The sequence below is a fragment of the Puma concolor genome, chromosome B1 (assembly GCF_028749965.1).
Source record: "Puma concolor isolate L17-30 chromosome B1, mPumCon1.1.hap2, whole genome shotgun sequence".
Taxonomy (NCBI): Eukaryota; Metazoa; Chordata; class Mammalia; order Carnivora; family Felidae; genus Puma; species Puma concolor.
Genome location: NC_141670.1, coordinates 28522317 through 28550311, shown reverse-complemented (window position 1 = coordinate 28550311; position 27995 = coordinate 28522317). Strand labels below are relative to the sequence as shown.

Sequence of the window (27995 nt, the reverse complement as noted above, 5' to 3'; positions counted from 1 at the left end):
GAAAGGTTGGGTCACTTGAGGACAGGAAAATAAATACGCGTCTTTGCAAACAAAACCCATCAGCGCCCCGCACGTCCTCCGTCTGATCCGCACGTGCCAAGAACTTTCGAGGGAGGGCGCCTCGGGTGCCTCCCAGGAAGGCCAGACCAACACTGCACTTTCAGGACGTCCCACCGCCAGCCACATCCCCCCAGGGTCTGGCAGCACAGGGCAGCACCACAGCAGCACCTGTTGGCGCGCCAGCTCCCCCATCTGCCATGGGCAGGGACGGTGCACGCGCCTGTCTGTTCTACAGGGACCCCGTGAGAGGGCACCCCAAAGCATAAAACACCAGAGGCAAGTCCAAATTGTATTCAATTTCAACTTTACAGTGAACACGCAGGTCTTCTGAACTTCCCCTTCCAGCCGAGAAGGAGGGAAGGTTGGGTGGGGGGTGGGGCAAGGCCCTCGTAGGTGGCCCTGACCTTTTCTGTGAAGGCACCGGGACCCTATATCCTGGTCTTCAGACGCAGCTGCCCTCTTTTGACTTCTCCCAGGGACCGTCAGGCAATTCTCCCAAAGCACGTGCTCAGGGGTGTTGAAGCTCTCCCCGCCAAACTCACAGAAAACGGGTAACAGGCAAAAGCAGGGAGATCACAGCTTTGGCCACACTTCCTGACAGTGGTGGTTCGTAGATGAGCTCAGTGGGTGCTTCTGTGGCTAGCAGATGTCTGTGGTGCCGTAGCTTAGGGCACTTGCGAATGCATGGCAGTGGCTGGAAGGAGTGCCCCGCGCACAGTCCCGGCCCTGCTTTTACAACTCACCAGGAACCTACCAGACCCCGGGCTCAGGGAGTCAGAACCAGGGCACGTGGCTCCTCACTGGGAAAACGGAGACCCCGCTCAGAGAAAGCAAATCGGCACCCAGGGCTAAACTGCAAGCTGCCTGGGCACATTCTCTGCTCCAGTGTAAGCCTGCTGCAGCACAGGCCTGGGTGGCTTGGCAAAGGGGAAGGCAACAAGACTGGAGAAGTTAAATTCTTCTCTAAACTTGAGTTAAGTGAGTCTGTTCTGAAAAGGGCACCCACATAGCTCTGGGGAAGCTCTGGGTCTCCGCTTGAATGCTAAGTGCCAGGCTGACCCTGGCCCCTCTGCTCTCCTGTGACATACGGCGCCTGCCGGCCCAGAACATTTACCTTCCTCCCTCGCTTGGCTTGTTTTCCCCTTAGCACTGCTTACCGCCTGACTACTTATGTTTAATTGTAGTGTATCAGCCATCTTGGCCCTGTTACAGAAAGCGAGCTCCACGCAGGCAAGGATTTTGTCTGCTTTCGTTGCTCCTGTAACCTCAGCAGCCAGAATACTACCTTGCTTGCTGCAGATGTTCACTGGATAAGTTACTGCATTAATGAATTTAAATGAGACAGGAGACGCAGTTAACAGGAGGAAGGGGAGAGGCAACTCAGGCACAAGCACCGCCCTGGTTCCTGGGCACGTGTGCTGCGGCAGAAAGCATGGCGCCTGGGACTCTTCTAGGGAGAAGGCAGGGGTCCCTGCAGGAGCCACAGTGCTGAGTTCCAAGCTCTGTCATGACCTCCAGTGCCTGGGGCTCCCTGGACAATGGCAGCATCCCCAAGACCCTTGTGTTCTTGGCCAGAGACAAACTAGCCCGTTCCTCCCAAAACAAAACATAAGGAATACATACACACAGCTTTACATTCCAGTCTTATCTCTTGCCATGTCCTTCGCTCCTTTGTTGGTGCTGTAACTACATGTGCTTATAATTTCTGTGCTATGGTCTTGGTCCATGGCCAGGGAAATTATAGGAGTTCTTAAAGAACACCCTCCCATATCCACCCGAGCTCCTAATTTATTATTATTATTATTATTATTATTATTATTATTATTATTATTAAACTATATTTGGATACCCAACAAGAAAAGCTGTGTAATTCGCATTCTCTGTAAAAAGTTACTAAAAACTGCTCATGCTGGGGGTGCCTGGCTGGCTCAGTCAGAAGAGCATGCGACTCTTGATCTCAGGGTTGTGAGCTCGAGCCCCACGTTTTGTGTAGAGATTACTAAAAATAAAAACAAAAACAAAAACAAAAAAAACAACCCAAATTTTAAAATAAACAGAGGCGCCTGGGTGGCTCAGTTGGTTGGGCGTCCGACTTCAGCTCAGGTCATGACCTCACTGTTCGTGGGTTCAAGCCCTGCATCGGGCTCTGTGCCCACAGCTCAGAGCCTAGAGCCTGCTTCGGATTCTGTGTCTCCCTTTCTCTCTGTCCCTCCCCCACTCTTTCTCTCTCAAAAATAAAAAAAAACTTGCCCATGCTTTCCTGTTCTCAACATATCTGGAAAATGGATCATTTTCAATGATTAGCACATAATCTGGGGTTGTCCACCTCATGGCTGGACCATTAGCAGAATTCTAGTGCTGTGCAGACATAGCTTGTAGCCAGACTAAACACCATCAAGCAAGATGATGAACAAACCAAAACACCAATTACACTTACACCTCTGATGGCCTTATTTATGCCACCAATGACAGTAAACACACGCACACCCACACGTGCCTCTGGGACCTTCCTAACAGGTTCATCCTGGAGCAGCCTGAGTGCTAACTCTTTAAAACGTGTATCCATGACGCCCAGCCGTTAGAACTGGAGTTCCTTAGGGGCACAGGCCTTGTTTACGTTTTTATATTTAGTACATAGCAGACACATAATATATGTTTATTTACAGAATAAAGAGCTAGCTTACTTTTCTCGTCTAGTCACTGATTTCCCTTTAGAAATAGGTCAAAGTGAGTAAATGAAAACTCCCTGGGGGGCCCCTACGAAACAGGCCCTGACTGTTGCGGATCTGGAAGTGCGGCATCCCGGTGCTCCACACATTGGACGTGACGGCCATCTGAGTCTGCTTACTGGTCGTCCTATCTGACACCAGACGTCACTCCTGCTCTAGTTTTCTATTCGGATGCCATCTCTCCACAGAGGAAGGAAGTCTCCTCTGATGAACCACGTGGCCTAGTGGTGCCTCTGGTGGCACCTATCCCACGTTTGGCCTTTTTGAAAGATTCATTTTATTACTAAAACGTTTATTATTTCATCAGAACCATGGTTTTCAATTCTAATTTACATTTCCCTAAAATTACATGGCCTGGATTATTAGCTGTCTTGGAAAGGACTTGATCCAAGAGACTAGAAGGAACCTGAGTGATGGATCCACCCTGAACTGGTCTCACTTCAGGCAGGATGGGAGATTGGAGTCCTGACCCCCAAGCGTGGTGGTAATGAGTACAATTATCCATCCTCTTTGCTAATACCTCTCCTCTGCTCCCTCTAGACCCCGAGGAAGGAGTCAGGCCCGTGGCCCAAGTTTAGCTCAGGACAAACGATGCATCCACAGGAGACGTCCCATCTGCACACAGACCCGACACTTTCACCAGCCACACAGCTGAAGGGGAAACTGCTAGCTCGCCCTTCTTCGGCAGCCACTGCTGCCTCTAGATCTCTGGTAAGATAGGTCCGTGGGGAAGGAGGATCTGGAACTTGGTGGGTGGGTATAAACAAAGTGCAGATCTTGTTGGCTGGAACCACGCAACTGCTTAATGATCGTTCTTCCCTTGGCCTATATAAATGCTTAAAAAAATCCTTCCTCAGGCCAAATGCCACCACTATACTTTGCCACCTGAAACCGCCAAATTCAAGGGTATTCTCCTCTCTTACTCAACTTTCCTACACCATTCGATACTGCTCACCGAGCAGCTCCCCGCTGCCAAACTTCCGGGCTCCAGCCCTCCTGTGCAACTCTGGTCACTTCATTCTCGATGAGCTGCTCATCCTCTGCTGACCTTCTACATCTTGGTGAGCCTCGAGGTTCTGTCCTGCCCACCTCTCTTCCAGTTTCCACAACTTCTTCAACCAGCCACTTACACTGAATGCCAGACCTATTTCAACCCATCAACTCTTTTGTGAGCTTCAGAATCTCCAGTTACCTAACCCACGCCGCCTCCGGGTGGACACCTACCAGCCTCTGAAAGCTGAGAGAGGAGCACAGTCGTGGGACACAGAGGTGCACACAAGCAGTACCTTCTGGAGCCACATGACAGCGCTGTACCAGCATCATCCTGGGAATGGAGGGAAGGTCCCTCATGATGAAATGACTGAGGCTTTTCTAAGTGAAGAAGCAAGTGCTGGGGACACGCCATTTAAAAAATTAATTATGGGTATATGGATGTGGAACATGGACTCGGGAAGTCCTGGATGTAATGGACCCACCCTAGAATACACCACAAAGCTTAAAAATGGTTTTTTCAGGAAGAAAAAGTCTTCCCTAAACACTGAGTTTTTAGATTTCAAAAAACAGTAACACTTTTAAATTCTTTTTAAAATTTTTAAATGGACTGCTGACTTTTTTCTAAGAAACTACATTTAAAATAGAATTGCCATTCACTAACATTACCATTTCATATAAAACAGATAATGGACCATGATTTCAGAATAAGGGACAAATACAAGTAGTTTTAGAAAAGGAATCTAGGGGTGGCTGGGTGGCTCAGTTGGTTAAGCATCTGACTCTTGATTTTGGCTCAGGTCATAATCTGACAGTTTCTTTTTTTTTTTTTTTTTTTTTAAAGTTTATTTTGAGACACAGAATGTGAGTGCGGGAGGGGCAAAGAGAGAGGAAGACAGAATCCCAAGCAGGCTCCATACTGTCAGAGCAGAGCCTGATGCAGGGCTCAAACCCATAAAACTGTGAGATCATGACCTGAGCTGAAACCAAGAGTTGGATACTTAATCGACTGAGGCAGCCAGGCACCCTTCATCATCTATTTCTTAGAGTTCAAGCCCCAGGTCGGGCTCTGTGCTGACCCTGCATTAGGTAGAGGTATGTACATAATTTTACAAGAACTCTTAAGCATTTCTAAATGGCTGAAGGTCTAGTTCATGAAAAGTTTCATGAAAGTTTTTCTTCTGTTTTGTGAAGATATGATGTAAACTAAGAGAACTGTAGACCACAGAACTGTAATATTACATAGACTTTCCTCAATTTAAGGCAGACTCCCCAAATGTACACACCATATCAGAGTTCAGAATAATGGTGCTTTGTATTTAACCGAAATTCAGTCAAGATACTGAATTAAAGAAGGCATCTGGAATTTTATACAAATGATATGTTTACAGGAAAAGAATTTATTTGGGGGCGCCTGGCTGCCTCAGTCAGTGGAGCATGCAACTCTTGACCTAGGGGTTGTGAGCTTGAGCCCTATGTTGAGCATACGGTTTACTTAAAAATCTTAAAAAAAAAAAAAAAAGAAACCCCTCATTTGGTGGTTCTCGGAAAAGGCCTAAAATAAAATGGCACGAAGATGCCATTTTAGCATAGTGCTTCCTTCAGGATGAGAAACTTTAAGGAAAGCCTACTGGAAACAGCACACTGTTGGCCTTCAGTCAAAAGATTAGGTATTACAGAAAGATGAGAACTTGCTCAAAGTTCTACTGTGCATGCATGCAGGGAAAGGTAATTCTGATAAATCGCTAAGACTCCCACGACACAGTACTACGTGCACGGGGGGATGAGGCGCGCCTGTAACCGGACGAAGGTGGCTGTTCAACGCCAGCAGCAGGTGAACCGCTGTTTCCTAGCCAGACGTGCGGACACCTGACGGGAACACTAGCACTGGCTGCTGGTTTATGAAGTGGAAGGCCAGGCCTCGGTGTCTTAAGCTAGAGTACCATCTGTCCCTCTCCCTCGATCCCAGGAGAAATCTCCCAGAGAGACGCGGCACCACAGAGGAGCTCCGCCGCGAGTTTTCGGATGGCGGGCGGATGGCGGGCAGACGGCAGGCGAGCGCAGGTAGCGAGGCGGCTGTGGGCGCAGGGCAGCATCTGCTTTGGACGGGCTGTTACTCAAGCCAAGTACTTACATAGTATTCAGCAGAACTGACGGGACTTCCAGCCCTGAGAAGTAGCCTCGGAGGGAGGGAGCCAGCGCATCTGGAAAGACATGTGGGGAGAAGGCAGTGAACCGGGGCTCCCAGTGGACATTCTCGTTCCTCACAGGGCATCCTGTCGGACGGCCACCCCTTCACTGTTCAAAGATGGTGCCCTTTTACATTTACCAGTGGGCAGGACCCCCCCCCCCCCCCCCAGGGGCTGAAAAGTATCAGAACAGGGCCCTGAGAAAACTTCCACATCCCCTGATGAACACAGGGGCCAAGCTCTCAGCGAAGATCCAGCTCTGGAGCACGCTGGGTCCAGCAGCTCCCATGCTCCCACTGCTGGGCTAAAGTCTGGCCAGTGAGTCCGTTTCTGCACTCACTCAGCAAGGCCTAGGCTAGGAGGCAGGCTGCCTAATGGTTTTCTAGGCAGGGTGTGGAAATATCTACCTGCTTTGACAAGGAAGGGGTGGTTCACGACCCATCCATGCCAGTTGTCTGGCCAAGACATTTTTGAGATTCTGCTCCTGGTTCTTTTAGAAAAGGGGTTCTGGCCTCTCGGTATTGTGGGGTACCTGGTACCCCATGCCCTCTGCTCACTCTGCTGAGAAGGACCTGTAGCCCTTTCTCTTCCATTAGGTTTCTAAAATGGAAGGCCAGCAACAAAACAAATGGATCAAGTGATGCTCTGTCCACTTAGCAGAATGTTCCCGGACTTATGCTGAGGAAAACGTGAAGAAACAAACAGAAGGGCAAGTGCACTTTGGCTTTAACAGATATCCATGTTGGCAACGTCCGTTTTGCACCTGAGCCTTTGGACAGAGGCAAAAAAAGCCCATTCACCACGGCTCCTCTGTCCTGGAGGAGAGAGAACAAATCACACCAAAGAGATACTCAGGAGGGCTGGGTGGCTCCCTCCCAGGGTGACAGGAGGCGAAAGATGGATCTATGACCTGGGTCTGGCCCATGTTTCTAGAGTAGAATGCAATGCTGGAAGGAACTTCGCCCTGACAAACCTACTTCAATGGTTTACTAAAACAGACTTTGCTGGAGAACCCTCTTTTCACATGGCATCTTACATCTCCAAAGCATAAACAATAAAGCAGCATTCTGGGGGAGGTGGAGAAATCAACTGATATCTGGGTATTCTGAAGGACATCCCCATGTGCACAGAACCCAGTGGGGTCAGGATCCGGGCTCAGGCTCCACTAGCTCTCATAACTTGATTCTAAAGGCTGGGCTGTGCAGGAGTGGGCCCCAGACAAAGCTGACACAGGATCCCTGGCCTTCTGTCCTGGCACACATGCGCAAGTCCTTAGCGTTTCCTTCTACCCCAGGACTTCTTCACAGGGTGGCTCTCTCCTCTCTGGTTCTGAGTCAGGGCGAGGGGCCATACCGGGAGACTCCGTCCCAACCTGGGGCAGCAGCATCTGGCCTCACTTATTCAGGAAATGGGAACCTAAAAGGTCCACAGATGCATTTTGAGCTTCTGCCCATACCAGGAATCATTCTGGGGATCTCCTGAGGGACTGTATCAGACATTCCCAGAAATCAGGTTACCAGCTCCAGAGGGCCGCCCCCGCCCTCCCTGTGAGGGGGCAAAGCTGTGTTCCTTGGGAGGCACCAGCAGGCACTAACGCTCATTAAGGCAGGGCCAGGGTCGTCCAACATTCAGTAACAATCAAGAGAAGGGACCAGAAACTCTTTGCATGCAGGTATGCTAAAAAAGAGGTCACTTTAGGAATTTAGGAGCACATGGAGGATAAAGGAGAGAGAAATAAAGGAGGGAAGTGCGGAAGGACGGGAAGGAAGGGGGAGGGAGGAGTATAGGGGTGCAGGGGAAAAGGCAGAAGGGAGGAAAGACAGAAAGATGAAGACAAATTTCATACCTACCCATGGCTTATGGCTTTGTGCATCTGAATCCACTTGCTCACTAAGCAAAGGGCAGAGTTGGAGCTGCCTTCCTGAGACAGGTGGTAAAGGACAGGACTGGGACACAGCCCCAGGGCAGGTGGGGGGCTGGGAACCTAAACACACAGCGGGAGGGGATGGGTCTGTGCACGCTGGAGCCGGAGGGAGCACAGTGGTGGCGACTGGTGCTGCCTGGGTGTGGGGCTGGGGCGCTGAGCCCCATGAGGCCAAGACATGTTGGTGTTTCAGAGACACAGGAAGAGGGAGGTCTGACCAGGGGGTGGGGGCGCAGTGGATGGCATGACTGTTGGTGACAGTGACCACAAGAAGGAAGCCCTTCATCTCCCACACACCCACCCAGCTTCAGCTAACCTGTCACGCATGCTGGGCCTTCGCCACCCACACAAGCCTCGCACGTGAGCACCGTAGTCAGCCTGGCCTAGAACCCCCAAGTACTCCAGGGTGATAAGCAGGCGGACTCTGGCCTGTGGGGTCCAGGATAGACGGTACTCAGCTCAGCCCATTGGCTGATTCTCAGGGAGGATGTGGTGGTGATGGAGTCAACAGAGGCCCTGAAATTCATGACTCTCGTGCACCATGGCTTGGACACCACTGCCCTTGCCAACAAGGTGGGCCCTTCTCACTGCACTACTTACTCCACAGACATCCAAGCCTGCCCTTCTTTCGGGTCTGAGGTGCAGTGGCACCCATTTGCCCGCAGAGGGCAGTGTCGTGCCCCCCCCCGCCCCAGGCAAGGATGAGTTTCTTCCCAACGTTCCTGGGCAGCAGGGCAGGTAGCGAAGTTCAGGAGCAAACTGAGCAAATGGAGTTCCCAGCAGGCAGCTGGTCCAGGTGAATAAGCTGTTTTGTGCTAACCACTGCTGTCCTCCAGGGGGTGGGGAGGACACCCACTCGAGCTCCTTGTTCTGCTGTGGCTTTTGGCCCCAGATCACTAGTAGCCACTCCTGCCCATCGCCTAGCGGCTGCTTTCGTACATCATAAATGCTGGGGAAACTCGTGGTTCCCTGGACTCCCTCTCCATGGGCAATTCAGCAGGAATGAGTCTATGCAGTTGACCTTCCACGTAAGACAACGATCCTGTCGTGTGCGCACATGCGCGTGCACACACAGCCCACTCACAATCCTGCCTACAATCCCAGCAGCTTCTCAAGTCCCTGTAAGAACCTTTAATGATATATATGATCCAAACTAACACTGACTCTGTGCCAGAAACTGCTAAACACGCCATCAGATTATGACCTGCAAGTCAAGAAGCAACAAGACCCTGGGACGCTTCTCCACGAGAATTTAGCGATTACCATGAGTTCATTACCCAGTAAAGTTAAGGGATTACCACTAGAATTTACTATTGGGGGGGGGCACTGTTTGGGGTTCTACCATCACTCTTCTTTAGGCAGGCTTTTCTGAAACACGGTGCCCCCGTAGGATAACACTGAAGTCTCTGACACCTCAGCACGGCACCAGCTCCTGTGACTACTGAGTGGTTGGACAGGGGAGGAGAGCACCAGAAACAGAAATAACTCAGAGCAAAAATAAAATGGAATGCTAGAAAAAGTAGTGAGTATCCATAAAAGTAATTTCTATCCTCTTCCATTTACAGATGAGGAAACTAAGGCCCAGACAATTAAAACAGATACAGAATTCCCATTTCCAATCATGTTGCCAAGGACAGGAGGACCTGGACTGGTCTCTACAGACCAGTCTTTCTGCAGTGATTTGCAAACAGCACAGTGTAATTATTTGCACTGTACTACCTCCTTCTGGTGACTGACTGCCATCCTCACACTTGCCTTTACAAACAGTTGTGAGCAGTGCTTACCAAGGTGCCTGGCTCAATTAAGGGTAGTGACCATTAGTAAATACTCCTTGGTTTAGCTGTTTCCTTCTCCATGAAACAAAGGGGTAAGTCTACGACCAGTGTTTCTGAGTGTGGTCCCTGGCCCACCAGCATCACTTGGGAACTTGTCAGAAATGCAGAAACCCTAGGAGAGAAACCAAAGCACCTGCATTCAGGAGATGATGATGCACACACCCAAGTTGAGACTCACACTGTTCCTGAGTGAGGTTTCCAAAGTGTGGCTGGAAGCAGGCCGCCTAGAGATGCTCTGTGGTCAAGTAAGTTTGAGAGAAATGCAGTCTCTGCCCCTTCGGCAGATTCGAGATACACATTAGGCACATTACAGACTCTGAGAAGTTCCACAATGAAGAAACTCATTAAACTTGATTTACCCCTGGGTTTCCCAAATTTATCTGACCACAGAATCTTTTTATTACGTAGCACCCGCGAGTGCTGAGAAGGCCCCTTCCAGTGGTGACTTTTGGTGGATCAAGGAGCTGAGGCATGCCAATATGGCATCCAAGTTTCTAGCTCTTAACACAGCTAATTACAGCGGGAAGACCACCAGCCCAGCTGACGTTCTGGATGTCTAACCTCATCTGTAAGACACAGTGAAGACTTTCTCACCTTTCCTGACGGAGATGCTGTATGTGAATACAGGTTTCCCTAGCACCATATATTCAGAGCCAGGCTCTCCTTCTGAAGGCATGGAAATTCACGTTTCTACACTGTCTGCAAGATGGACCCTGTCTACCCTGCTGGGGTTTTCCCCACACTGAACCAACTGCAGCCAGACACTCACACATTCTTTAGTTCTAACCAACCCTGGCCCGCTCGCTCTAGGCCTAAGGATCCACTCTGAGCAGCATCACCAAATAAAGCAGGTCAGATCCTATAGCACACTGTGCTGAAGGCTTCCAGGCTAAGGAGAGGCAGCCAAGCCAGAAGCACGCGTGGTCCAAGAAACTACAAATCCATCAAAGAGACTGGATTGATCTGCTATACAAAAAAAAAAACGATCATTTTTATGGAATTACAGGGTTCTTTAAAACTGCACTCCCGCCCCCTGCCATAAAGTGTCCACCAAAATTGGAAAAACACTTTTCAGGAATTTCTGCTTCATGAAATGAGGCCCACTGAGGATCACTCTGAAGGAACATCCTTCCCCCATTCCACCCCACCCCACCCCCCCACACACACCAAACTGCCAGCCCATCTTCTTTCTCAGCAGACATTGGGCAAAAAACGCACTCACCATTCTTTACTACTTGTCTGGCATCTAATATTCCTTGCCTAGGGCCACTGAACAAGTTGCCATCATCTAGGCAAAATGTCAAGATCTACGGTGAATCGGTCCAGAGGTGAAGTCTGCCGTCTGACCTACCCTGACCTCCGGAAAGGAAGTGAGCAAATAAGCTCTGGCTGGAGAAGGTCACGACGCTCCAGCCCAGCCCAGAGCCCTGCAAGATCTCCCCATCTGAATTGGGGGGACATTGCTGGGGCTTGGACCCAGGCAGCGACAAGGTCTAGACCTCCTGCTAAGACCAGTCAAGGCTGGGCTTAATTAAATGTAAGGCTTCAGAGATAATTTTCCCTCCTGAGCTTTTAGACTCTTTCCCCGTCTGTCCTAAGCACAAGCCAGGTTCTTGCTTCCAAAGAGGCATGTGAAATGTGCTCAGACATCACAGAAGTTCACTCAAGACGCCACTCGGGTCGAGGGCACCCAAGCATGTAACATCCTGTGTCAGATTAAGTCCACAGCGGCTGCTTGTCATCCATATTTAATTCTGTCAGTGTGTTAATTTTTAACTATGTTTGCTATCGAGGGCCATTAGAGGTCCCAGGAGCCGAGCCCGGTGAAGCGAGAAGTACTTCATGGCAGAGTGGATGAGGCTTGAAGTTGGGGTGTCCCACTTTCCCATCCTGTCACGGAGTTCTGGCCTTCCCCCACTGGCAGCACAAATCCTGAATAAAACATGATCCCATTTGGAGTAGATTTTCTTTTTTCCCCCCTGTCAGCATTGGTTTTCTTCAAGGAAAAGTTCACTTTCTTTTTACGAAGGCTACATTTTATATTTCCAAAGTTTCTTCGTAGCCCTGGTTTTGTTTCCAAAGCGGTTAGAATTCCCGTACTTCTGGATGGTACATGGGTGCCCGTTCCTAGGAAAGGAGGCCAAAAATCAGCGCCTGCCTCCCTCAGTGCCACAGCCACAGGCTGCCATTCTTGCTCTGGTAGCGAATAAAGCCCGGGCCCTTAGGGTTCTCTTGCTAGGGTGCTCGTCTTGAGTCCCGATATCCTAACTGCCTCTAACGCTACAAAGGGAGGGCTCAGGAGCCTCTGGGCCATGGCAGATCAAGTTCTGACAAAAAGAAGGAAATAGAAGAGCTATCTTAATAATTACAACTCCATGCCAAGCATTTTACTCTTTCCCTTAAAATGACCCCATGAAGTAGGTACTTACTCATTCTTCCCACTTAAAGATGAGGAGGCTGAGGTTCAGTGAGGTTAAAATGAGCTCGCTTAAAATCCCAAAGTTAGCAGAGTGGGTGGAAATTATCATTAAAATCAGCCTGTCTGTCGGAGCCTCTGAACCATGGTACTGCGGTGGTCAGACCACATTATTTGTGAAGGGGTTCTCACTGCTGATGAGGTTGGGGAAGAAGACGCAGGCTCTAGAAAGCTGAGCCTTAACAAAGGACAAAATGAAACATGCTTTGTAAGAAACCCACAAAACAGTGCACCAAATGAAGGTAACCCTGCTGCTCCCTAGACAAGAAGAGGCCCACTTTGAGCCACGCTCTCAACCATGGCCATGGTGAATTCGAGGACTCTTGCTGGGATCCACAACCATGGTCAGGGCCATAGAGCACTAGGGGACTGATTCAGGTTTCTGAACAGCTGCTTGCAGTGTGGTGAGGTTTGGGTCTCAGTAGCAACAGCTCTGGCTAAAGGAACATCTACCCCATTAACTCTGGTGAACTGACTTTGGCCTGCTTCTGAAGATGCTGGTGAGGACAGGCCAGATGTTTATGTCTCTCACTGCCTTAGTGAGGTGAGGGCTCCCGAGTTCTCCAGATACCAGACAGCAGAGGGGATGAGATGGACAGAAAAGGTAAGGAAGGAGAGGGAACCTGCTTGGTCAGGGTGGGATCCCCTGGGGGTTCAGCAACAGGCCATGGTTCAGCCAAGACACGAGAGGTAACTAACTCTGCCACCTGGAAATGAGGCTGGGTAGAATCCTACCGGATGGACTGTGGGAAGAATGAGCCAGAGAATCCGGGGAGGAATGGGCAGGATGAGCTGTGGGTCTTTCTCTTCTCCAGTTTCTCTGATAGGAAAGCAAGATAAGACAACAGCTGGAAAGTTCAGGGACAACGGGTCTGAGTAAAGCAACATACAGGAACCATTTGGTCTCTCTGGGAGTTCAGCTGTTTCCCACTCTTGATCTATTTCCTGTCAGGGAGAGGTTTTCTCCCAACAGGCGTGTCCGGACCCAGCTTCGGGGGGAGACTTCCTATGGGGACAAGTCCTCCCAGTGCTGACACAAGCTCCAGGACTCCACTGCTGGATGGAGGGCAGGTGTGGTCACTCTGGTGGCTGTCCCTCGAGGTCTCGTTTATTCTTTCCGACCTCCGGCCTTCCGTTTGGCTGAAGCCATGAGGACTCTGCAGCATCAAGTGTGGTCAAGACGCGCCAGATGCCCTTCGTGCTTGAACTATCACAGCTTCACGAGTAGCCAGTCCTGGGATTCATTCTCCTTGTTGAAATTCTCCTTGTTGAAATTTCCTTGGAAGACTAACCGTTATGAAGCCCTTCCCGTGTGCCAGGCACTCTTGTTCTACATGAGGGATTACTAGTCCTACTTTACTGAAGCCCAGAGAGGTTAAGGAACTTGTTCAGTCAAAGTCACGCAGCTCGTAAATGGCAGAGTCAGTGTCTGACCATGAAGCTCCATAGCCTTCACTTCCAACCCTTCCAAGGCCAGGCCCAGAAACAGTCCAGAAGCAGTGCTGGCCAAAGAAAGGGGGCTCTGTGCTCCTAAGTGGGAGACGCTTTCCCGGAGCTCACAGCGGGCCAGCCTGCCTGCCCTAGCCCGGCCTCCGGGGGGAGTTAAGCCAGGTGCTCCTAGACCAGAAAGCTAACCAAATCAAGAAGCAGACAAGGCTAGCACACTCAGGAGACAGAGCACCCAGGGGCAGTTTCTCCTCACAGTGTGGCCTTCGTGGAGCTGTAGGTTGAAAGGGAAATGTCAGAGGATTAATAGTTTCATCGAGGTCTACAAACAATTTAAAGCCTTGGGCTGATCAGCCCCCAAAAGCAATCTCTGCAGTCCTTCAAAGCTGTGGTCTCCCAGACACTCACAAGCCCTGGACTGCAGGGAGACAGTAGCCGTTGGAGAAAGCCAGGCCTCGAGGGACCAGGGTCTCAGGTGAGAAGTGCTGATGCCATCTGGGAGGCACAGAAGCAAACGCCCCGAATCTCCCGACTCTTCCCTTACCTTTGGGAGGTTGGCCAGCCGGGTACGGTGCTGCAGCCCCTCCCATGGGTTTTGCTCACCAGTCCCACTACAGGACCAACCACCATTCCGGCACTGGCTACTGCCTTCTGAGCAGGAGGGCAGAGGCTGAAAAATAAAGTGCCCTTCCTGTGGGAGTCCCGCCACGTGCCTGGGCAGGGCACGCCGCCGCCATGCTCTGGGGCCGTGTGCTGACCGGAGTGCACACTCACACCTGCCCCGCTTCCCAGCTCCCTCAAGATGTTCCCTCTCTCACGGGCCACGCATTTTAAACCATACCCCATGCCACACCAGATGCCCTGGTGTCATCTCCACAGGGCACAGTGACAGAGGAGGTGCCTAACAAAATTTGTCTTCATTAAAAAGTTTCAAGATTCAGTTCTCAGTAGCTGCCTGTTGCCACGGAGTCAATGCCTGGATACGGCGGTGGGCGGGCAGCTCTGGAGTTAGTGCCCGCACACCATCCTTGGCTCCCGTCTCCGCCCGTGATCTTTCTTCCGTTTGCCTGGGTCACTTTCCCACGGTCCATTTTTACATTGATTTTGGGTCTAACCTTTAAAGTATTTCCAATGTGTCACAAGGCACCTCCCTAGGGGCGTGTCTTACCCCGGGAGGTCTGTGTTGGGATGTTAAAACCTTTTGTTTACGTGCAGGGTTCCAGTCGTAAACCCTGTTAAGATCTGCCGTTGGGGCGAATGAGGCCTCTGAAGGAGAAACAGGTAACCGGGACCTGCTCTCTCAGCCCTACTTACCTGTAGAAGTTTCTGGCCCAACAACGTGGCTCTGGTCAAGGGTAAATGGTATTGTTTCTAGAATGTAATGAGAACAGTGCACTTTATTGGCTTCCTCTCTGCCCTGTCAGCAACAAGACCCAATGATTGCTAACAAGCAAAACCGAACCCAGACTGATAAAGCGGAGATGTGTGAGTATGATGTGACAGGAACCACTATGTTCTTTTGAGAGTCTAACTTTCCTAAAAGCCATGGATGAAACCTCCCCTCCTGTTCACAGTGACTTACATAATATATTTAATACATTTCAAATACCAAGGACAGGGTGATCATGTCTAAAAATGTTAATGATCTTAGAAATCACTTGTTGGCTGCATCACCTCTACAACTAATAAGGCAGTACTGCAGCTTACAGTCCCATTGCCTTATGCAATAATGCTTCAAAATTGGGATTTGGTGTCAAATAAGCATCTTCAATTTAGACCCGGAGGCACCAGACCACAGATGGAAGCTGGAGTAGAACTAGAAGACGCAACTCGTTTTCAATGACACTTTCTGTCCCCTGGGTCCTCCTTCCTCTGGATCAGGGCGGACAGACTGGAAAGCACATCTACTTGCTTCAAACAGGCTTCCGATAGCCAACACACCATCCCCGTTGAAGCAAGATCTCCAGGTAGAGGCGACCCACAGATGCTAGAAAGAGAATCTTCCAATGCGCAGCTCTTGATGGTGCGGGAACCCAAGAAGAGACTGGCTGCGGCAGCAAGCCCTCGACTCTGGGCCAAGTCTCCCTGGGTGCTCTGAGGCCCTCTCCCACGAAGTGTGTGATCAGTGCCACGGCGGCCCAATTCTCCCACCATCTCAGAGATAACATCTTAGCTCCAAACTCGCATCATCATGAAAACAAAACGCTGCAGTCTACGTGAGATAATTTTTGCTCGGATTAAAATTTTTATTGAAATCTCTCAAATGTTACCAAGAAATAATTTTTGCAAAACGGGGAAAAGTAGCTAACAAGCAAATTCAACATGGGAGCTCCCTCTGCTGGTCTGCAGTAGGTTGGTATGTTACAAACACATTCCCAGAGACAAATCTAATTTGCTGGAGAAGTGGACAAAAGACAGGTGTGTTGGGCTTTGCCTCAGGAGAGAAACACTAGAAGAAAAAAAAAATCCAAGTCTCAAAACAGAGCACAACATTGCTAAGAAAAACAAAATAATATAAAAGCTTCTCCAAAGACATACAAGTAAGATCTCCAAACAAAACCAGAATCATCCACTAAGGGCATTGCTCCATTTGGTCTTCCCCACTGCTCTACCTCCAGTTAATAAAAATTCTCTCAGACCCTTTGGGTGAAGGTTAAGTTCTGATTCCCTTGTCTTTGCCTCCAAGTCTCTTCTTACAGGCTTCTCATCTACTGAGAGAAGAAAGATCCAAGGAGTCACTGGAGTGAGGCCTTTCCAAAATTGCATCAAAGAGTTAAGCTTTTGGTGAGCCAGCACTGAGGCGTGGAAAGAGCAAGGCCTGGGAGTCAGGTGACCCGGCTCCAGTCATGGCAGAGCCATTCGCAACTCTGGAGAACTCTCTCCATCTTCTCCAGTCTGTTTCCTCAACAGTAAAAGGGGCCGGACCTGCTCATCGGTAAAGCCCCTACCAGTTCATTCCATGATTCTCATATTGGACAAAGAAATTTAAATAACCACCTCTGTTCACGAGCCTTTAGGATACAGAACCCAAGCGTCACTGGGAATGACTCCAAACAAGTTGTGGGGTTGAGCGCAAGGATCTCACTGGTATCAGATGAGAGTTCCACCAACTCTAGGACCGATGTGGCAGAGCCAAGTGGATTCCAGGTTGGGAAAATCTTGAGATCGAGGAAGAACTCACAGGGGAGGGTGCCACCATGGGCAACACATCCCGTTTAGTCAAATGGTCGAGTCACTGAATCTTAGCACTGTCTCTCCCTAACCTTTGTCACAACGGCATGGGCTTTCTAATCTCTTAAGACTCTTTAGTTCCTTCTCCCACAACCCCAGATATACTTTGGGATCTCATCCGTTACATAAAGGGCAAGTTACCCAGATGTTAGGGCCCCAAAACTACCATTCCCAGTCCTTTCTGGCTGATGTCAATTCTTGCCTTTCCAAGGTAACGGCGAAAGGCTTTGTTGCTGATTAACCAAAGGCATCAATATTCAGATGACTCCACAAACTTGGCACCATTTCATAGTATTAACATTTGCCTCAACTGTCCATCTGTATTTAAGCACTCTAGCAAGAGGAACGAAGACTTATCCATGGATGACGGGGGCGGGCCCACAAACAGAAGGGCTTCTTTGAGTTGCTCCCAGTCATCGACAAAGTTATCCCTGAGGCCACTACGAACATTTGGAGGACTCAGCAGAAGATACGTCCACTGGCTTAAGTTTTATCCGTTCTCGCTCCCCTGCTACCTGCCAGGAGACCAAGCACTGACACAGACAAAGGTGGAAGCAATGGCAGGAAGGGAAGAGAAGGGAAGGGGAAGCAGAGAGCACAGCTGATCTGGATGGAACCTGGGTCATCAGTCTTCGGACTGCTGCTACCAGAAGTGACGCTCTGTGCCCGGTGCTCTCACCACCACCATCTCCTTTTCCCTCACTACTGGTACTGCTTTCTACCTCCCCTTCCCACACCGAGGGTCACCACAGCGGGTGGTGCCTGGGTCCTCTCTCCGCAGTCTGCTTGTACGGGCCTGGGCAGCTGGGTCGTCAGCAAGTGCACAAAGCACTGGTAACCCTGCTCGAAGAGAATGGGAGCATAGACAGCCACCAACACTCCTGACCCCGTGGCCTGTGAGGATGTCAGCTGGGGCACCGCCCGTGCGTGTTTTATACAACACGGTGAATTCTGTACAACACGAAAGAGCTGTAAGTCAGAAGGAAGAGTATTCTGGGAAGCTGTGTATTTCATCCAGCCTTGTAAATGAACACAAAACAAAAAAACCCCACCTGTCTGTCTAGGCCAAAGCTTTTCAGAAACCAGGCTTTCCTGCTTTTAGAAAGAGTTCCACGTGCGCTAAGACAAATGAAATCTACATTCTCTCTTGCTGTTGATCGTCACTCTGAACCCGAACATTCATTACTATTACTTGTACTAGAAGCAAAACTAAGGGCAACATTTTTTTTCCAGGGGAAGAGGAAGGTTGGTATGTAGATAGTAATCTTTGTGAAGAAACAAGGGAGTTTATAAAACTCAGGCTACTCTTCACTGAGAAGGAGTGGGTCAGATCAGGAACCTTTACCTTGACTTGTAATTACATTCTCAAAACTACACTGGTACCTCCTTTTATACAGGGTTTCCTAAAAGTGGAAAGAGGAACCCTTAATCTTTCCTGTAACACATGTAAGACAGCACGCGGTCTTCCTGGAAGCTCCCAACTCTCCCCTTTGGTCACTAGACCTGAGGGAACACGACAGCAGAGATCTCTCAATACACAGGTTCACACACAGACACGTAAGTCCTGCGACAAGTGGACACCTCCCTCTGCAGCCCTTCCGCACAACCAGGCACACACGACTACGGTCTGGTGACGCCCTCTAGCTGGCTGGGCCCAGTCTCTTGTGTGTGATAGGAGGGTGAGATCATTAAGGAAGAGAGAGGTGTCATTTGGGGCAAACATCAGGCAGTGGGTGATATCATTGCTGTCAGATGATCCCCAAGTCCTGGAGTGTCAGCTTGATTGAGAGGGAATCATTAATCTCCTGCAGGTGGGTCTGTTAGCTTGGATAGGTGTTAGTTGTACGGTGTGCTCTGGGGAACCGGGTTTGAAAGGACCAGTGGTGGAGTGAGTGAAGTCGTGGCCGATGGGTATAAATTACCTGGGCATGCAGTGAAGCGGGATAGGTGAAAGCAGGAGGAGGTAGAGCAGGCGCTAACTCCGCTGGGTACAGAGGGTACGGGGCCCACACTTCAGGGCTACTGGGGTAAAGTGCAGGCACTGTGAGCTCATCTGCAAGAAAAGAATAAGGGAAGAGTTAGTGGTTACCAAACAGCTGCTTTCAAATCAGAAACAAAACACCAAATAACCCCGAGCCCCAATCGATGTCAGGAGTCAAATTACTCTCATTCCTTTAATAACCTGCTGGTTTTGGTCCCCAAACTCTAAGCAAGGGAATGGTAAATACAAAGTGAAAAAAGGCAACAGGCATCTGCTGCCTGTCTGGCCTGCTGAGATGTCGGGCCTGGGCTCTGCCCCGGACACTCTGATGTCTTTCCAACTGGAGCTGGGGGAACACAAGAACAGTGGGGATTTCCTGCACAAAACCGCACACGTGGCCCTCCGAGGAAAAGAGGAAGAAAGACAACTGGTAGGAGATATCCCATGAAAACCCACTGCAGAGTCTCTGAGAGAATAATGGCTTACTGGCAGGACCCAAACAGACCTGAACTGTAGGACTTCTCTGCTTAGAAGTGTAATTACTACTAACCGGTAAGTCATGATCACCAAGCATTACCCATTTAACACTCGGAAGCACAGAGCCAGACGCTGTGCCTACAAGACATTTAAAATGTTAAAAATTCAGAGAATAGAAGTGAAAAAGGCTGGAGTATCCTGATTAAAGTTAAGCTCCACAAAGATGCAAATTAGAACATTCACAGTCACTGCTTACACAAACTATATTTTCTAGGAAAAAAAGTGAGTCATGTTGCCAACTGACTGGTCTCAATCTGATTCCATTCAGGTCAAGCCGCAGTTTGCCAGATTGAAGGGCAAGTGCCCGGGGCTCAGAATGTATCAGGAAGCAATCCATTAAAGTAACAGCAAACACATGAGGGAGCGTCTCAGCAAAGGCAAAAATAACATCAGTCAATAGTTATGAATCTGGACTCTGTAAAGCAGCAATCTCAGTATGTGCTTTTATCACCTGTCAAAATCTGAAATCAAGTAGGCCAAGGATGCTACCCAGGACTGCTGAAGCAGTCAGGAAAAGGTGACTTATAAAGCCATTAGAGACTCTGCCATTCAGGACTTTCCAGAAGTCTAGAGTGCACGTGACCCAAGGTCAATCAAGTCATTTCACTCCTTCCCACATGGAAGAAGTCACCCTAGGCCTGCTTATTCCAGGTCTCACTCATTCTCACCATCTGCCAAAACTCTGGCTCTGGGCAGGGTTTTCAGTGTGGGAAGGGGGCTGGAAACAGAACTTCCCTGAATGTGATGTGGGAACTGCTGTACGGAGCAACCGGAAGGCAGCAGAGCCTGCAGGTGCATGTGAACCTGGGGAGTTTTTTCACAGCTGGCCAGCATGGCAAGAACTTCTGAAAAGATGGAGATTCCAGAGCTTACTAGGGACTATCCATTCAGAAGGCAGCCTGTGGATCTCGACAATGTGGAGTGCTGTAACCATGGCTGGCCGGACTCCCCGAATCCCTTTCTCAACAAGGCAGTTAAAAAAAAAAAAAAATGTCCTCCTCAGGACTTAGTGATGGGGATACAGACTGTTTGCATATCCAGGCTGGAAAGCCTAGCTCAAAGAGTAGACTGATATTATTTGAAGGGGATAACAGTAGCATCATAAGCCTCTTTAAAATGATCAGGTCTACACCACCTATTTCCAATTCTAGGGTATGTAGGTGTCTGAAGCTTCTGTAAGAAAATTCCTAACAGAGGGATTGGGAGAATGCTTAACAGACCTCTGTGTTTCCGGTCATGATGAGACCATATGATTTCCATTAGAGCAACTCTTGTGGGAGCCCCGCTTGTGGAAACTGTTGCCAGAACCCATGCCTCGGATTTCAAACAAACAACCATTCTCAGGAATGGCAAGCTATTATTGTTGTTGTTGTTGTTACTGTTATTTCAGCTACCATGCTATTTTAAGACATTCTGAGCCTTTAAAAAAAGAAAAAAAAAAAAAAAAAGTCAAGAAAGTCTCAGGACCCAGCACACTAATGTCTTAGCCCATGCTTGCTCAGTCCTACTGTGACAGCAGGAGACTCTAAATGCCAGCAGAGAGGACTACGCAGGGCCTGCAGCCTGATGGCAGCCCTTCCTCATCCTGTTGCCTAACAGGAACTGGCCAAGTTGGGGGTGAAAGTTTTAAAAATGAAATGTCTTTTATGATATCTGATCCTAGAAATGGGGCATAAATTCAAGCACTCCCACGGAATTAAATAAAACTTTTTTGGCAAAAGCTATCTGATCCTAGAGAGAGAGATAGTGGAGATAGGGGGAGTCAGGGTTTCAATCTCAGCCTTGACAGATGGGATTTATGATTTCCAGACATTTCTACATTTTTATCCTACAGCATTACTTCCCACTGGGTCTAGACTGATGCTTGCAGACTATTCACTGACCTGCACTAAACCTAGCCCAGAATGGGACATTTGGAAACAAAGTCCCCAACCCAAAGCTGCTGACAGTACAAGTCAGGTAGTGGAGGGAAGGCCTAAGAGAGACTGGAGCGAACTCACATTGGGTAAATCCCATCACACATCTCACCACCCTTCCCTTCTCCCCTTGTGACGCAATCTGGAGTTACCATAAATGTCAAGAGATGTGCAGCAGCAGAGTGGGCTGGTCGGGAGGAAGATGAGCTCAAAATGTGCCAGTGGAAACGCTCTGAGCTGGAGGGCACTGGGGAGAGGAGGAGTCCTCAAAACCAAGAGCCCACCGGTTGGCCAGTGAGAGCTCAGGAAGGCAGGATCCAGCCTGCACCCCTGGCGCCAGCTCTGAGACTAGCACTTAGTGTGTAATAATGCTTGGTAGACTTAATGGGGCCTGGCGGAAAACTTTAAAAGCTGCTTAAAGATACACCACTGTTTTCTTTATTAAAGGAAAACTTAGGAAATATCCATAGGAACTAGATCTAAAATTTCCCAATCCTTCTAGTATTTGCCACACTAAAACAAAAACCATGAGCAAAAAGGAGGCTTGAACTGGAACACATGTTACAGAACAGTAATTTTCAAAGTTCAAAATAAAAGCAGTTGGAACCCTTTCTTCAAACTAACTTTCCCCAGAATCCCTTTTTAAATTAAGTGCAGTGAATTTTTGTTGCCTTGGTGGTGGGGTAGCTGGAGGACTTCAACCCCCATGTCTGTCTCCCAGGTACACCAGGGTTCCAGAGAACACTGAAAACTGCTGTTATAGCTGTGGTCACCCATGGAACGGTTTTTAATGTAAGTTCCTCTTGGGGCACCTGGGTCACTTAGTCAGTTAATCATCCAACTTCGGCTCAGGGCATGATCTCTGGATTCGTGAGTTCGAGCCCCACATTGGGCTCTGTGTTGACAGCTCGGAGCCTGGAGCCTGCTTTGGATTCTGTGTCTCCCTCTCTCTCTGCCCCCTTCCCTGCTCACACTCTGTCTCTTGCATTCTCTCAAAAATAAACATTTAAAAAAAAAGAAAAAGTAAGCTCCTCTTCCAAGTCTGAAGACTGAACCCATTCCTGCAGCTCCTGAAAAAAACCCACCCGAGGGAGGGAGGGCCATGAGCAGCCGGAGCAAGGGAAGAAACAAAGAACACTGGGATGACTTTGGGAATGACTGGGACAGAACCAAACAGGCTCTCCTAACACAGACTTCAGTGCCTGAAGTACTTTGGAATGCTGAGGGAGTCCTCAAGTGAGCGTTTAGGGCCTCACAAAGCGCAGAAAAATCTGACCCAGGAAGTACAGGTGAAATGAAAGGAAGAAAGGTGAATAAGCCAAGTCAAACTATTTACTCCTTCCTCCGCGCTCCCAAACTTTATCTTCATAGCTGCACTACGGCACCCACAGTGCACCCAGTCCTGTGAGTCAGTACTTCTCAAAGTATGGTGGCCACACCAGCGGCATCACCTGGGAGCTTGGCAGAAATGCAAATTCTTAGCTCCAGTACAGACCTACTGAATCAGAATTCTGCCCCCCCCCCGGTGAATCTGATGGATGCCTAAATTTGAGAACCACTGATACAAGTTGCCTTCTTGCCTTTCTTAATGGATCAAGATGCTTGAGCCAAGTGTTATGCATGTTGCTCTCAAAGAGCTTAGCACAGTACCTGCTACACAGCAATTTGTTTAATGGATGAAATACTTCGAGAGAGAAAATGCAAATGAGAGCAATGATTGTGGACTTGTTCTGTGAGAGAAACTGGAGGGTCAAAGCAGATCCAGCCTGACAGCACCTGCTTGGCTCAGAGCCACTAGTGACAGAGCAATATAGGCACGGTGGGGACAGCTGGACCAGGCTACGGTCACACCTGTGGCAAAGCAAGCCCTCACAGACACGTACATTTCACTAGGATGCTGGGGAATCTCTGAAAACCCACATACTCTTTCTTGGCAGAAGAGGGTAGTAAGCTGAATTTGTATATTCTTTTTGGTTGCTAATGTGTAGTCTTGAGAAAATTAAAACAACTGAATAGACAGGTTTTCCATAGCACAAGCCCTTCACACACACGATGAACCAACAAAGGTGCGGGCAGCAGCAGGGGAGCAGATGGGCTGGCTCTAGTGGGTTTCACCTTCCTGAGTCACTGCTGATCCTGCTCAACTTAATAGGATGGGAAGGCTGAAAAAAAGAGAAGGTTTGCTGCCCTGAGCCCATTAGGATGACCACAGTTTGGCGGGGGTGGGGGGGGGTAGTAGAGAGACTCCCCTTGACTACATAGGCTCTTGACCCCCCAGTGAGGGGAGGGATCAGGCGGCCAGGGCTTTGTGTCTGGGCCTAATCCGACCCTCTGCTGAGAGGGTGATGGGTCAGTCCTCTCCCATTACTCCAGATCCAGCAACATCCTTTCTCCTTTCGCACCTCAGAAGGATACAGTTGTTGAGGGCTCACAATATACATCTGAATAAGCCTTTTTTAGCATAAGAATATACATCCGGAAAAGCTCAAATTGTATTCTGGCAAACAAGGACTAGAAACTTCCCCAACTCCATCTTCCAATCCCTTTGAAAAGAAAAAAAGAGCAGTGTCTGACAGAGGTTTAAACAAAAACAGCTAATGAAGATCATCTTTGTCTGCCTTTTCATTTTGGATGCGGAAACAAACATGCAGAAGGGCGAAGCTTCCGGTGTGAAGTCACACTGAAACAGATAAAGATGAACTGATTCTCAAAAACAACAGAGAGCAAGAGGGACGTGGATAATCTTTGATGGACTTAACCTGAATGCAGTTGAGAACACAAGGTCCAGGAACTTTAGGTCAGTATTTACTCTGCCTCTTGGATATTTTTACTTGGAAATATTCCACGGCGATCTCATACTCAACATGTCTGAAACTAAACACAGTCCCTCCCTCCCACTGCCTGTCCTCTTCGGTTCCAGATTTCAGTGAAAGATGCCAGGCCGATGCCCAAACCATGGTGACCTGGTAGTCTTTCACCAAGGCCCCACTGAACCCGTCCCATCAGCCACTCTCTTAACTACCACCACCGGGTTACTGAAAAGGCCTCCTCACAGTCCTCCTGGCAGTCACGCTGCAGCCAGGACAACTTTGAAAACACAATTCTGCAATGTCACTCTCCTGATTAAAACCTTTCTGTGATTTCTCCTAGCTCCCAGGACAGTGTCTGATCTCCAGATACCACGGCCTAGAAGACTGCATATGATCTTGCCCTCATCTGCCTTAGCAGACCCGGCTCTCACCTGCCTCCCCATCACGGTCTAGGATCATTCTCATTGCTGGACCGTGCCCGCTCCTCCCCCACCTCCAGGCCTCGTACACACTAGCTCCCTCTGCCAGGGGCATTCTCTCCTTTCAACTGCCTTAACCTGTATTCTTTCTTCAAAGGACTCTACGAAGATGTCACTTCCTTGGGTGGCAGGGAAGGAGCACCTTTTCTGTGTTCTGCTGCATCCTCTGTCTCCCAGGCACAGCACTTACCTCCAGGACTGCATGTTCTCACTCTCTGCTCACCCAGAGCCTAGCACAGTGGATCACAAAGTATCAACAAGTCAACCACTTGCTCTATACTCGATAAAAACAACAGAGAAAAGAGGATGTAACTTCTACCTTGCCCTTCAGAAGAGGAAACGATCAAACTGTAGGTTAATTCAATTCTATGTGGGAGACAAATATACACAGAAGAGAGACACGAGAGGATATAAATGTGACTTCTTAAATAAGATTACATTTCAACCCTGTTTTAATAACATGTTGTATTTGCATACATTTTCATACACAGCTAAGAAGGTGTATATCCATTATCATTCTGGATACTCATCCAAAGCTCTGGAGAAAAGGGCAGGAACTCTATTAAAGGTCTCACAGCTAACTCATAGTGTCTGAACTGGGACCAGAATCCCAGTCTCTTTGTCTTATGGTTCAGGCTCCCTTCCATACAGCATCCTGCCCACGCCCCCCCACATACCACCAGTGGTGGTGGTGACAGGCCTTAGAGCAGGCGTGGTCCTCATCTCTAGTTTTTGGCATACTCCGTTTACTAGATAAACCTAAGCAGAGTCCTTAAGGAGAGCTTGCCTAATAAATGAAGCCTTGACCAGAAAAAACCAAAGGCTAAATATAATGACAAATTCCATTTTTGATGGAAAAAAAAAATCAAATTTGAAAGAAAAAATAAATCAAGGACTCCCATTCACACGTATCTCACAAGTATTTGGTCCATGTCTGTTAAGTAAACCCCTCAAAAATCAGTCTTCCAAGGCTCTTTTGTAGACTCTCCTAGCAGGACACACTCTTCTTGTGTCAGGGTTAAGAATGCAGCATATGCCAGCTTCGGTGGCCCGGCACACTAACTAGCTCTGGCAGTGGGTTGAACAGTGTCCTCCCAAAATTAACATTTACCTGGAAACTTTTTTGAAAACACGAATTTTGCAGGTGTAATTATTCAAGGACCTTGAGATGAAATCATACTGGATTTGGGGAGGGTGCTAAATCCAACGACTGATGTTCCTATTAGAGGAGAGGACACAGAGAAGATGGCGATGTGAAGCCGGACACAGAGACCGGAATGATGTGTCTACAAGGCAAGGAATGCCGAGACTGCCAGCAGCCACCACAGTTAGGAGAGGCATGAGAGGGTCTGTCGGTTAAAGCCCTCCAGGAGGAATCAGCACTGCTGACACCTGATTTCAGACTTCTGTCCTCCTAAACTGCAAGAGAATTAATTTGTTTTCAGCCACCCACTGGCGGTAACTTACTGTGGTAGCCCTAGGAAACAGTTCCCAGGAAAGGTCACATACTTTCACTGGCTCCCTAAGAATTACAGAAGTGTAAAGGAGGAATCAAAAGATTTGGTGAGAAGCTGAAAGGATGTCTTCAGCACCACCCAGCACAAACCACAACTGTAATTTTTCTGTTCTGCACACGGAGCTAATTGTACTAAATGCTCGAGACACCAAGAGTAATCAAGTGTGTGCTCAGGTCTCTTCTATCTACTCTCTATCATGGCCCTTGGCAACTTCCATTGTTTCAACTGTGAGTTCTGTTTAGGAATAACCCATTAATCGACAGCTTTGATGCCCACTCCAGTGTAAACATTCCAAACTCATCCAGCTCAACTTATCCAAAAGTGAACTGTCACTCACAACCAATTTCTCTTCTCACCTCCCCACATTTTCCTTTATCCCATTTATTCAGCTTCAAGGTCTCCTTCATTTCCATGTCCAGACAACTGCTGAGTCCTAATAACAGTAAAGATGACAAAGATACTAACAACAGCGACAACAGTAGTAACAGAGCAGTAGCTAATGCTCACCAAGCACATTTTGTGCCACACACCGTGCTCCTTATGGAAGGTAGGAATATTCGCCCGTTTTGCATGGCAAGGAAGCAGAGGTACACAGAGGTTCAAGAACCGCCACGTGACTCATAGCAGGTGACAGACCCAGGATGTGAATCGTGAATCAGTCATCTTTGTCCAGAATCCAACCCTTCACTTCCCGCCTCTCTATGTTGATTGCATTTCCACTACGCCTTACGATCTTTTTTTTTTTTTTTAAGTTTATTTTGAGAGAGCAAGCGAGCGTGAGCACACGCAGAGAAGGGGCAGACAGAAAGGGAGAGAGAATCTCAAGCAGGCTCCAATTCTGAGGCTGAGCTCTGATGCGGGGCTAGATCTCAGGAACCATGAGATCATGACTTGAGCACAGATCAAGAGTCAGCCGCTTAACTGACCGAGCCACCCTGGGGCCACTACCATCTCATCTCTTCCCTTCCACCCCTGCTTCTATGACCGAACTGCAGGTTCTCACCTACTGATTTAGTAGCCTTTTGACTTTTAAACTGGCTTCCTGCTAACTTCCAGTCTCCCCACTCCACTTTTTTTCTCTCGTAACACATATTCCTGCAGCAACTCTTCAAACCTGCAGGAAGGCCAACCTAGACCCACAAAATAAGGATGCCAAGGAAATTCCAAAATCAAGTTGGTCTTGATTCAGCTGGCCCAGCGGCCCTTCTCCTCCGCTTAATGATTTTCTGTCATACCTCTGAGCGGTCACTGCTCTCAACAGTCCTGTTCTTTTGTTACTGCCCAGCTGTTCTACGCCAAAAAACTATCCAATATAATCCGTGGTTTTAAAAAGATCTGATGCCTGATCTGAGAGGTGGAGGGAACCCAGAGCAGAGAAGCAGGAAGAAAACTTCCTCTGGGGACCTGCTTTAAGTCACTATCGTTATCTACTCCCGCTCACCACCGCTGGATACTTTCATTCGTCTTTCTTCTTGAGCAGTGCAACTGCAGGGATGAGGGTGCCCCAGCTCTTCCCCAGGCAATTCCCTTCCCAGACACCGGCAACTGAACTTGGAGGGTATTTTGCCAGCCTCTCTGAGACCATGGATTTCTTAACAACTGCAATCAAATCTAGAGTGTAACAGGAGTTGCACTTCCAGAAAGTGTTGGTTTTATAGTAACAATACAAAAACATTTGCCCAGCTCCACTCTGCTAGAGACTTCGCTAAGCTCCACGAGGCTGGACCACTGCAGCTGTACTCGCTGGTGTACCCTTTCAGTGTCTGACACAAAGTAGCCATTCAATGAACACTTGCTGAATGAATATACTCTCCCTTTTGCATAACATACCCACTCCCCCTCTTTCTGTACTGTCAGTTGAAGTGAGTCTTCTCC

The 27995-nt window shown here is 48.7% G+C and overlaps 1 protein-coding gene across 11 annotated transcripts in view; it reads right to left on the bottom strand.

The window, feature by feature from the left end:
* The window catches only part of RBPMS (RNA binding protein, mRNA processing factor), a 178382-nt gene that overhangs the window by 7782 nt on the left and 142605 nt on the right, over nt 1–27995 (bottom strand). For 5 of the 11 annotated variants that reach the window (XR_015249999.1, XM_025933102.2, XM_086703361.1 and 2 more), the window contains 2 exons: nt 18803–18933; nt 15872–16098 (listed from right to left, as the gene is read on the bottom strand). Coding sequence is in view for 6 of the 11 variants with exons in the window: in XM_025933102.2 (XP_025788887.1) it covers nt 15967–16098; nt 18803–18933 (263 nt within the window). In the remaining 5 variants the exon portion in view is untranslated. Of the gene's footprint in view, nt 1–5913; nt 5984–15871; nt 16099–18802; nt 18934–27995 lie in introns of those variants that run through there. The other 6 variants (XR_015250000.1, XR_015249997.1, XM_086703357.1 and 3 more) reach the window with 2 other exon arrangements.